General features: G+C 38.4%; 1 protein-coding gene across 1 annotated transcript in view; it reads left to right on the forward strand.

The window, feature by feature from the left end:
- The window catches only part of ZC3H3 (zinc finger CCCH-type containing 3), a 3466749-nt gene that overhangs the window by 1896807 nt on the left and 1556863 nt on the right, over positions 1–13079 (forward strand). Inside the window, exon 5 of the mRNA XM_044067335.1 lies at positions 7157–7329. Coding sequence (XP_043923270.1) covers positions 7157–7329 — 173 coding nt within the window. The remainder of the gene's footprint in view (positions 1–7156; positions 7330–13079) is intronic.

Genomic DNA, 13079 nt, shown 5'->3' on the forward strand with positions numbered 1-13079 from the left:
TAAAGACCAAAACACTCCACAAAATGTAGAAACAAACTTATAACAAAAAAAATGTTCAATGGAAGGCAGCAAAAGTACCCCAGTAAAATAATTTGTATTCATTCACAGAGATTTAGCACTTTCATCCAAAGATTTTATCAGAATAAAAGGTGTAGTAAAAATCATATTTAAATACACTGTTAAAAGAAATTAGCCCTTAAACACTTGACCAGTCAAATAACAGTTCCAGTTCAGTCTATAGAACACACAATGACAAATTTGTATGTAAATCAGCCAGTATTAACAAATATGCTATTCTTAAAAAAGCACTTTATTCAGATGCTTTCATTAATACCAGGATATTTGTCTACTTGCATCTTAACTTGCCAGAAAGTTTCTCTCTTAAAAATGCTGTTCTTCTAGTTACCTCTAATCTTTGGAACTAACTGTAGGACAGAAAAATAAACCTTTTTAAAAAGACTTGCATACAGTGGAATGCTTAAATAGTGCATTATTTGTGTCTCTTTTCTTTATGGCATATAAGTGTTCCTTTATTCTAGCATTTAACTTTCTAGTTGTCATTCCTATATAAAAGGAGTAACAACAGGAACATATAGCAATATACACTATACCTCTGTGCTGTTACAGTCAAAGTGTCCTCCTGCTTTAATACTTTTATCCTTATGGGGCTGCATAATGGAAGGGCCTTCCCAAATGTAACTGCAGCTAGTGCAAATCCACATTTAAATTTTTATCAGTATGAATAAAACTAACACATGTATGATCTGTCTCTAGAAACTGCTTAATGGACCTAGCTTTTTTAACTTAAAAGCTTGGTTGTTCACCTATTTTCTGACTTAGTTTAAAATTCCCTTTAAAAATATTCCAGTTATTCTGTAATATTTTCCTGATGTTATTGTCATAAACTGTCATACATAAATAGGAACTGTTTGTGTAATTTATATTGTCATTCATATTTGAAACATTCTTGCTAGTCAGCCCTGCATGTAATATAGAAGGACAGTTTCTGTTTTAGATGTAATCTCTTCTGTTGTTCTTTGCAGTTTACTCCCGTCATAGCCTCTATCTGCAAATAACCTAACTTTGTCTTCAAGACCTTTCAAAAAATATACCTGACTAGTAAGTTGAGACACTCTGATCATTTGCCATCTTTGTATGTTCTTTTTTGTAAAGGGTGGATGTGCACTAGTGTTGCGCAAATAATTATTAGAAAAAAACACGCTTTCCTAAAAATCTTACTGTTAAAGGTTCTATTTGTGTTATTTCAACAAATAGATATAGCCAAAAATGTACTTAAGTGTCTATGTTACTAATGTGAAAGCTAGAAAGTCTATAATTAAATTAACATCAGTTATAAATTCCAGCACATCCTTTTCCACATTATCAGTTATACAAAACAGGTCAACCACAAATCTTTCATATATTTTCACATGCTGTATAAAAAGGAAAACTTTGTAAACATTGGGTCTCTCACCATCCCATAATCATATTGGCAAAAGATGGGACAACAGTAGCACCCATAGCTGCACCCTGTTTTTGATGAAAAATCACTTATTAAACATAAAATTATTTTCCAACATTAGCTCTATTAATTGATGAATCATACTGATGGTGTTGCAATTATATTCACTGAACTTAGCTAATAATAACTGCAGGAATTCCGGACCTTATTCTGTAGGATACAAGTATATAAAGAGTTTACATCTAAGGTAAACATAGTTACTATTTCTGTTTCCAACACTGTCTTAGACATTCTAAAAAATGCCAAGAATCTTTGATATAGCTCTTTAAATTTTGAACTAATAAGTTAAGAAAAAATCCACAAAATAGATGTATGCTGTGTAATGCGATCTTATGCAGCAGCAATAAGCCTGAAAGATAAAAGAAATTTTCCACTGTGTAACTTGGGAATCCCAAATAAAACCAACTTTTGGATTCATAGGTAGGTACTAGGCTGTCGGCTCTGGGGCCTATATAAGCCTAGCCAAAAAGTTTCTCTGGCTTTCGCCACCCAAGAAAGTTATTTTCCTGCCCCCCTGTCTAGCAGAGCCACAGAAGTGATCACCGGGGTGAATTTCCTATTTCCCATCCAATTGTCGAGATTTTTCTTAGCTAATGAGGAGCTTTGCTTGACATGAATAGGTAGTCTGTTCCAGAGCACGGGAAGTCTCTGGGACAGAAATCTATCCCTCCAGCATGTTCTGTTTTGTTGGGGTGGCAAGGTTTAGGTCCCTAGAGTGTGTGGCTCAGAGGGATTGGTGTTTCTTTAAGTGTAGCATGTCCAACAGATCTGGGTTTGGCATGGCTTTGTATGTTAGGCAAAGGTCGCCTCTGAGTAGACGATAAGCGATGGAGTAAAGCTGGAGTTTTTTGAGACAGTCTGCATATGGCATCTGTTTGAGGACGGTAATCCTCTTTGTGAGGTATTTCTGTTGCCTTTCTAATTGTTGTAGATGTCTTGCAAGGTATATGCCAAATGGTGCATTGTACTCTATAATGAGTCTGATGAGGGATGAGTAGAGAGGAACAGTGACCTCTTTTTTTCTGGAGGTGAACCCCCTTTCTGATGAGGTGTGCCACGTAGAAGGATTTCCTGACGACTGTGGCAATGTGGTTATCAGAGGAGAGACTACTGTCCACCTGTGTCCCAAGGTCTCTTATCACACTTTCGGTGTTTAGTAGGCTACTGCTTATGGGGTAGTTCATGGGTACAGTGTTTTTCCCAAAGGGGATGACAATGCACTTCTTGGCATTGAGCTTGAGGCCATGACTTTAACATCAATAATCAGTTTCAGTGAGGCCCCTTTGTAGAATGTCCACATCATTAGGCTATTCTGTTAGGGCACCTAGTTTACAGTCATCTGTGAACTTTGCTAGCCAAGACTTCTGAGAAGTAGATTCCAAACAGGAGAGGACCCAGGACTGGGCCCTGTGGTACTCCATTTGTCACTAGTCTGAAGTTAGGTTTGGAGTCGGCTACTTTCACTGTGTGGGTTCTGTCAGTGAGCCAGTTGGCCACCCATCTTGTGACATAGGGATTTATCCCCAGTCTAGTAAGTTTATCTATTATTCCAGAGTAGAGGATGGTGTCGAAAGCCTTGGCGAGGTCAAGATAGGCTGTGTGCACCACCTTACCCTCGTCCACGGCTCTGGTGACTGCTTCAAAGAAGTCAGTCAGGTTTAGGAGACATGACCTACCTTTTACAAACCAAAACTGAGTGGGGTCCAGAGTTTGGAGGTTATCTATGTCCTTGTTTATAAGCTCCAAGATGATATGTTCCATGGCCTTGCAGACCAGGCTCGTCAGGCTAATGGGGCGGTAGTTCCTGACCAGGGTGGCGCCCCCTTTTGTGGAGTGGGATGACCTTTGCTGTGCGCTCTTCAGTAGGCACAAAGCCTGAAGTGAGGCTATGATTGAACATTGTACTTAGTGGGGTGCCAGTTCATTTTGTAGTTCTTACATGTAGATGCTGTTACATGTAGATACTGAAAAACTTAATGAAATATCAAGCCGTTCTTAAGTAAATTATATAAACCATCATAAATAAAACAATATCTAGTCTTGATTTATAACATAGTAACATCTTCATATACAGCTGGATTGTTTAACATAGACTCAATAACTTGAATGTATTCATTTTGATACCTAATAAGTCCCACCTTTGTCTGCACACGTAAAGCGCAAATCTGACCTATTACTAAGTTTATACAGAGCAGAGCTTTCAGGATTACTTAAATTGTAGTGTTTTTTTCTTATTCATATTTTGAATGTAATTTTCACATGCATCGTAAAATGTAGAAACAGTATTAAGCAACACGGGACTAAATTTGCCCGTAGTTTCTCTTTATTAGAGCTCTAGCAGAACTCAGAGGGCCTTTGCTGGAAATGTCTTTTTCTAAAGTTTGTCAGCTTGCTCTGCAGGAACGTCTCCTCTCTGTCTAGTATCACTGTATGGCTTGGAAACTCCCTTGTTTCAGGAAAGTTTGCAGCGTCCTAGGGCATTCTAGTGCTATTCTTGGGCTCTTACTGAACCCAGACTTATTAATGTCTATGAATATGGGCAGATCTTTCTTCTCTGATTCAGCTGATGTTAAAGGAGTGATTATGAGCAATTTATCCTCATGGTCCACTCTTTTAACTTGAAGGCATGATTTATTAAAAACACTCCCCTTTTCTGGGACTTCTGGTTAAGATGGTAGCAGAGTAACTTCATCCTCAATTCTCCCTCTAACACATCTTGATTTGACGGTAATTATTAAGTAAGAAGTTACATTAGCTTTTTTTATGTTACCACTTTTTCTATGTTAAAAGATTTTGTGTGTGACTTGTAAGAAGGGACCAGCGGCTTCACATATGCTATTACTTCTTTAACAAACCGCAACCCCTTGTGAAACAGACCAAAGAACACAGTGCATTTCAGATGGCTATGTGTAACAGTTTTTCTTCCTGAACTGTTGCAAAATTAGAGATAGTAATGCCACGCTCCTGAAACTTAATAGGACATTTGCCAGTATCTGCAGAGAACTGCAACAAGGGTGACTAAGATAGAAGGAGCTTTAGTATGGCACTCACATTACCTCATTGGGATGGATTCCTCCTTTGGGATTGTGTAACGGTTGACAGGATTGGAGACAAAACTGGATATGTTAGAGGCAGACAGATAGACTTTAAAGAGCATTCCCCCAGAAAAACTAAAAGGTTTACAGGCATCTAAGTATCACACATGTATGCAAGATAAGCTGGTGGAATTGATGGAAAGCAAAGGGAAGAATAGCTATTGGAGTAGATCCATCATGTTTTTCTTTCCCAAGTATTACGGACATGTTTCTCCCTTTCCTGCTAAGGTTTGATTTATACATTCTATTGTTAAAGAGAAGGTACTGTCACTTTTATGGCTTCCTGGCAAAGCTATAAACGTAAATGAAACTCAGTTTTTTTGCAAGCAGGATTTTCTGGGGACACCAAGGAAAAGTGGTGACCTTTGACCTACAGTGAAACTCTGCAGACAACATAGTTGAAGGTTTATCCTAGTCTATCCTGTATTTCTGAAAGTTTTTACACCTAGTGGCCCTACTCCTATTCATTTTCCAGAGGAAGTAACAATAAAGGTGACACTGCTGAATATTCCTCTTCCTCTTCCTGTAAATATGAGCCCAAATAGGGCAATCACATGTCATAATGCAACGGTAATGGTAAGATCCTGTGCAGAGCTATTTCCATTGTTCAGGAAGAGAAGACCTATTGTACTTTCAGAAAAATAATTGATAGAGGACTAAATTTAGTTTTTTTTTTTTTTTTTTGTTTTGTTAATGGCCTCTACCACTTTTTAGATGCTGAACCCATGTGACATTGAGATGTTTTGAAAGTACTTTGATAAGGGTGCCAATGTAACTGCTCTTTTTGAACTAGATATTTGAGATGACTGATTTCTGTACTTGTACTGGGATGGACCATATGGGACAATGTACCTGGTCTGTGGTTATTTGTCAAACAGCACGTTCATCGAATGGCTGTTCAGCTAACACTAACCATCAAATCAAAAGTTAATTGAAAGGTCAAATCATCGTAAAACTATATGTCGAACAATGATAGTTGGCCAACATTAAGGAAGCCGAAAGGAGCACTTACTTACTGGTAAGTTAGTTATAATTAAATCTAGCCTTTCCACACTGTAGTGTGACCTCGGAGTTAGCATATATAATTAGCTGATTCCCCCACATAAGAAGTGTTCACCAGGCACACAGTTGCCATAATTGTAGATGTTTATGTAGATCAATATTGCAGTACAAACTCTCACTCTCCTACCCCTCTGTCTGCTGACCACTCCACACTACTGGGGGTGAGATTTTTACTGTGAGGTGGTTCATGCCCACTATGCCCTGCTTCTACTGCCTCATGGTTGAAATATTCCCTTATCCCTGTCTGAAACTCTGACATCTTAAAGGGTCATGCTGTCCTCGGGCATCAGACTGTTCACTGCCTAGAAAGACCTGAAGATGATGCCAGCAGTCACCCACTTATAACTTGATGTCCAGATGTTGGTATTTGGATGTGTGTTCACTAGAGTTGAGTCAAAGACTCTAGAAACAGGGATGTCGCAGGCTTCTACATGGCAAAAAGACTCAAGAATCAGTTCGGCAACATAGAGCTACTCAAACGTTTATGATTATGGTAAAGGTGACACAGCTGTACTTTCTATTATATTGTATTAATATTTATTCTTAAAACTATTTGCAGTGGTAGCATTGTCACCTCCCAGGAAGAGGTTCTCTGGTTCGAATCTCGGCTGTGCAGTCTGCATGGCCTCCCTGCATTCGGGTGGGTTTCCTCCGGGTGCTCCTGTTTCCTCCCTTGTTACAAAGACATGTGTCTGGAGTGTTTCTTCCCGGGCCTCCACTGAAAATTGGCTTTGTTCCATGTTTGGACTTTTCTGGTAAACAAATGTTAAATAAATAAAATGGTGCTTCTGTTTTTAAGAATATTTGTTTTACTTTTTTGAAGGGGCAGTTAATGTTGATGATTGTGTAATTCATAATAATGCACAGTAGGAAGTATGGCTACAGATGTGACTGAGAGGTTCATTTTTAACCTGGTGATTTGATTGCCTACCTGATAGAGGACCATGCTGATGTTTATTATCTTTTTAGTTTTCAGTCTTGTCATATTACTTTTTGTGACACAGTTTTATTTGACTCACTGTTGGAAGCCAATAGTGCCCTTCAACTGCTTACCACTTAGTGGCGTACACGCTTAGAAATGTTTTTGTTAGCTGAAAATAACCATTGTATCCTGCAAATGTGTGATCTTTTCCAGAGTTCTGTGATGATTTTTCAAAATCCATTGTGCAAAAAGGACTTTGATTAAATGAAGTGAATGAAAGCCCTTTCAGTGAAAAATAAAAAGGGTGAAATTCTCTTGTAGCTGCTTTGTAGGGGGGGGGGTAGCAGCACGCAACAAATGCTATCAGCCTTAGGGTTCCTGTATTTTGTGTATAGAAGGGAACTCCAAGCAACTGACTGCATTTCCTATCTTAGAGCTGAAAATTGCAGTTTAACCAGATGGTCTTCATTCAGATTTTCTGCTCTGTTTAACCATTTTGTAGCAGTGTGGTCAGCAATTGTTTCTTACCATTTTTTTTTGTTTGTTTTCTTATAGGTCTGTACTACTGAATAGAACACAATGGCCATTCTTTAACCGATCCCAGGGGTTACAGCATAGGTGGAAGAACAAGGGAATCCGTTGTATTGGTGGTGTAATGTACAGCGTCTCTCCAAACAAACTGTCTAGAGCTTTGTACAGTCCAGGTACCACATCTGCCTTCTCCACAAGTGAGTATTACACCATTACTAACTAGAAGAACTTTGCCAATCCATATTGCACTATGATGTATTTATTTCAGAATGAAGTGGACTAAAAAGAAATGCTTTTATTTTAAATTATGAGATACAGAGATGAATTCCGATTACTTTCAATTGTAAGGTTTTGGAAGTGTTAATTTCATTTAATTAGTATTTGAGGTCAGAAACAGGACAGCAAACTGGGCTATGGACAGCAACTTCTGATTTTTATTGTCCTTCAAGATGGAAGTGAAGAACTTAATTCTGTGTGGAACACGATTTATAATAACTGCCTTTGCTGTAACTGGTAGCTCATACTTGGATTTGTTCTCAGAAAAGACTTTTCCCTGTCATTCTTCTTAGGTTTACATGTCTCCATCTCTTTTTGAATGCATGCTGAACTATGTCAAATTGATTTATTAGCAATATCAGGTTAGTGGAGTATGGTAATGAATAAGAACTGCATAGACATATTTTCAGATTTTAAAAACAACTTTATTAACAAACAGAACTGCCTAGATGTCATACTTAGGAGTAGTTGTACATTTCAGTCAGATGAACAAATACAGTAGCCTGAAACTGAATGAGTACATTCCACAACACTGTTTAAAAAAGACAGATGTACGTTAGCCTAGGCCAGTGAGTACTAATCTAAAAGTAAATGCATACGCTAATTCGGTGTAAGATTGCGCTCAAGTACTTCTGTTCCCCCGCTCCTCCTCTCAGTCGTAATTCTTGTTGAACTTCCTGGTTTCTCCTTCTCCTCCTTCACCCTTTAGCAGTCCTTCCAAACCCATTTTGTTGAATGTTGTAAATATTTTAAGTACTTCCGTGGCTAACTAGTAGGGTAAAATATTACACTAATAAATGTATAAAAGTGGTTGAAAATGCCCAAAAGTTACTAATAACCTGTAGAAAGGCACCGGAAACCAGCTGGTTCACTTAACAGAAGTTTAATCCAAAATGCACATGAACACAGTGGTTTAAAAGCACAAAGCACATCAAGCACATAAACATTATAAAAACAGTTCCCCTTACGTTTTCGTCTTACAAACTTCATCAGATAGGCATGTACTGTCCCAAAGGCCATGTTAAATACATTTTCAAATGGAATTTAACCAATAAGAAGCATTGATCAATTAAACAATTAACAATAAAGGTTCAATTTAAATGAATTAAAATACAGAATGTATGAGATGAATGAAATAAAACCTGTAACATGAAATCAGTCTTAAAACTTTTGTACTGTAAAATGCATCAAGTAGGGTGTATTGTGTGAATTGTCCACATAAAATACTCATGGTATAAAACAGTAAATATTTAAAAAATTTTTTTTATAAAAAACATAAAACCATGTAAAAAATGGTAAAATAAGGTAGCATGAAATAGCACCATCTAGTGGAAAAAGCAAGAATGATTACATGAAATATATAAATATTTATATAAATGTTCTGTAATTAATTTAATGTAATAATTGTCGTTATATAAGCCGCGGTGGTACAGCGGTAGCGTTGTTGCCTCACAGCAAGAGGTTCTCCTGTTCGATTCACGGCTGGAGGACCTTCTGTGTGGAGTCTGCATGTCCTCCCCATGGTCGAGTGGCCTCCGAAAAACATGCTTGAATGGGCGTGCCTTAGCTGAAGGTTGGGCGTCGGGCTGGCAACTCGGCACCATAAAAATCTACTGACAATCATTAGCGGACTGGTGTTCCGCTGTGGCGACCTTTAACCAGGAAAAGCCGAAAAGACAAACAACAGCATACTGTTGTGATTTATAATTTAGCAGACCTGAGTTTCAGAACTGGCTTTAAAGATGCCATATCATTTAACCCTGGATGGTTACTGGCATCCAACACCAATTGCCAGTATAACTCCCTGTATTCAAGCCGGGTCTCCCAGGGTCCTCCCTTGGGGTCTGTGGGTACAACTTCTATCACACAGAATTTAAACTCAGCATTTGCACATACTTGTTAGTGTTTGATCAGGGCATTGTTACCATTTTTCTTTCTTATATCGTACCCATGCTCATATATTCTTTGTTTTAACTTTTTCTCTGTCTTACCCACATAAAAAGAATCACATAACCCTCACAGGGCAATATAAATAACACCTGTGGTACTGCAATTTGCAAACCCTTTAGTCACAATATGTTTGTTTCTACATTTTAAAAACAGGACCTCTCCATTCCAGATCATACAGCATTGAGGGCAGTTTCCACACTTGTGTATTCCTTTCCTGCCACTCAAACAAGTGTCATAGTTTTGGTTGTGTGAACCTCCTTCTAGTATATTTTTGATGTTACGGCCTTTTTTATATACATATTTAAGTGGTTTCTCAGATATGCAGTTTAAATCTGATAACCTGGCAAACCTGTTCCATTCATTATTTATTACTCTGTTCACTAAATTAGTTTCACCACTATAAGTAATGACTAGGGCAGACGGAAATTTACCCCGGTCATCATCGCCATTAAATGTGGCCATATCCAAAGAAGGCAGAGTTTTACCCAAGATGGGAGCAAATCTATGAGCCCTGGTCTCTATGACTTCTGTGTAAACTTCAGATAAATCACCAGGATAACCTCTAGCCTTAAACATTTCCATAATGTATTTACACTCATTCTGAAAATCCTGATCATCAGAGGTCATTCTACTAGCCCTCACCAATTGACCTTTTATTACCCCTTTTTTCTGATGTGGGGGTGGGCGCTAGTGTAATGTAAATAGCAATTAGAAAACGTCTGTTTCCTATGTATCCTAGATTTAAAACCATTGCCAAACCTCTGTATATTGACATCCAAGTAAACCAACTCAGTATTACTTATTTGATATGTTGTTGTTGTTGTTGTGTCTTTCGGCTTTTCCCGTAAAAATGAGTAGTGTTGGTAATGTATTACAGAAATTTGTTTTCTGAGTTGTTCCAAAACAGACATATATCATCAAGAAAGCGTCCATAAAGGTTCCAGTGACTTTTAAAGTTTGAAGTAAAAATTTATTTATTCTCCCAATATAAAAGAATAATGTTTGCATAAATGGGGGCACAATGTGCCCCATTGCTACTCCCTTCAGTTGTTTAAAATACTCACCCTGAAAGAATATGAAGTTATTCTTCATGACCAAATCCATCAAAATTATGCAAGTATGAAATACATTGAAGGGAATTGTGTGACTCTCAGCTAAAAATTCTTCAAACCATAAGAGTCCTACATCATATGGAATACATGTAAATAAGTCTACAACATCCAATGTGATAAAACTCTGTGTACTGCTTAAGTTGGTATGGTCTATAAGTCTTAAAATGTCCCAGGAGTCCTTTAAAATGTTGGCATTGTTTAAAACCATTGTTTTAAGTTTTAGATCTATATATTTATTTTGGATTAAACTTCTGTTGCGTGGACCAGCTAGTTTCCGGTGCCTTTCTACAGGTTAAAATATTACACTACTTAATCCTTCACTCTGTATCTAATAAATGTACAACATGTAACAGGGTCTATTTTTTTTTTTTGTTTTTGTCTTTCCTGAGCAGAGCTTGAAAATCATTGTGGTTCAGTGTTCTGTACTGGTTACCAAATAAATATAAATATGATAGTCAAGTAGATGTCAGATATCTATGTAGTTCATTTAACTAACATTTTCTCATATGGTGTTCTTTCGCTGTGTGAAATATCTAGCCTAAAAAGCTCATTCACTAAGTTTTTACTGAATCTTATTTCTGGAGCAGCTACCCTTTTCCATTTTCTCATTATAAGTTTGTTCCCTAAAATTAACAGTGTCTAATTAAGCCCAGGATTTTCATGCTCAGTCCTTTCTGTTATAACACTGAAGATTAATTGAATATTTATTTTTTTGCACTCCATCACTGAATTGTACTTGAACCCAATCCAACCTATTTGTTCATAGGTCACAGTAGTTGGAAATTCCCAGGCAGGCAAGAGTCCTATGGATGATTTGTTCTTCTACTTCGTTTTTACATTAGGAGGACTAGGTTTATTCATCTTCTGATGGGTGGTGGTAGCCTGGTCTGTCTGAGCTGGGAAGTACACAAACGGGCTCACAGTGTACTCATTTCATTGGCCAGAGGGCTCATTAGTTAGCTTTCTGTTTATTCTATGCTGCTATAAATTTTGTGCATTTGCATGAGTTAGTAGTGCCCTGTACAGTAGCAAACACCTGGAAAGAACAGTCCATAAAACTGCACATCTGTAAAGCAGTAATGTAGTGCAAATACCTTGTGCGCCAACAATCCTAGAGAAGCTAGTTGGGAGTCGAGTGGCAGTACCTATGGATTTAGTTGAAATCAGTTCTGTGTAGACATTGGTAATCTCCAAACTCTGGACCCTACCCAGTTTGGATTTGTAAAAGGCAGATCATGTCTTCTAAACCTGATTGACTTCTTTGCAGCAGTCACCAAAGCCATAGATGAGGGTAAAATGGTTCACACAGCTTATCTAGGTCTCGCCAAGTCTTTCAACACCATCCCCCACTCTGGAATTATAGATAAGCTCACTAAACTAGGTATAAATCCCTATGTCACAAGATGGGTTGCCAACTGGCTCACGGACAGAACCCACACTGTGAAAGTAGCGGATTCCAAATCCTACATCAGACCAGTGAAAAGTGGAGTACCACAGGGTTCACTCCTGAGTCCTCTCCTGTTTGGTATCTACTTCTCTGAAGTGCAGGCCAACACAGAAGGTCTTTGGCTAACAAAGTTTGCAGATGACTGGAAACTAGGAGCCATAATCGAAACTCCTAACGATGTGGACATACTACAAAAGGGCCTCACTGAGACAGATACCTGGTGTCAAAGCCATGGCCTGAAGCTCAATGCCAAAAAGTGTATTGTCATCCCCTTTGGTAAAAACTCTGTACCCATGAACTACCACATAGCTGGTAGTCTACTTAATGCCAAAAATGTGATGAGACCTTGGGACACAGGTGGACAGTAGTCTCTCCTTTGATAATCACATTGCCACAGTGGTCAGGAAATTCTTCTACGTGGCTCATCTCATCACAAAAGGATTCTCATCCAGAAAAAAAGAGGTCATTGTTCCCCTCTACTCATCACTCATTAGACCCATTATAGAGTACAACATCCCTTTTGGTATGTACCTCACAAGACATCTACAACAACTGGATAGACCACAGAAATACCTCACAGAGAGGATTACTGGTTTCAAACAGATGCCCTATGCAGACCATCTCAAAAAACTACAGCTTTACTCCATCGCATATCGCCTACTCAGAGGAGATCTCTGCCTAACACAAAGCTATGTCAAACCCAAAACTGTTGGACATGCTCCACTTAAAGAAATCCCAATCCCTCCGAGCTACACGCTCTAGGGACGTAAACCTTGTCACCACAATAAACCGATCATGCTGGATGATAGATTCCTGTCCCAGAGACTTCCCATACTCTGGAACAGACTACCTATCTATGTCAAACAGAGCTCCTCATTAGCACTCTTCAAGAAAAATCTTGATGATTGGATGGGAAATTCACCCCGGGGATCGATCACTTCTGTGGCTCTGCTAGACAGGGGCACAGGAAAATAATTTTCTTGGGTGGCGAAAGTCAGGGTACATTTTTTGGCTAGGCTTGTATGGGCCCTAGGGCCGATTAGCCTAGTACCTATCTATGAACCTATTAAAGTTAGTAGAGTTTAGCATAATCTGCTCCAGTAGAGCAATCGTAATAGCCTTCTAACCTCAATATACCACTCTTGTAGCTCACAAATCAAAG

This window comes from Protopterus annectens, chromosome 3.part1 (genome assembly GCF_019279795.1).
Source record: "Protopterus annectens isolate FY-2018-M chromosome 3.part1, PAN1.0, whole genome shotgun sequence".
Classification (NCBI taxonomy): Eukaryota; Metazoa; Chordata; order Ceratodontiformes; family Protopteridae; genus Protopterus; species Protopterus annectens.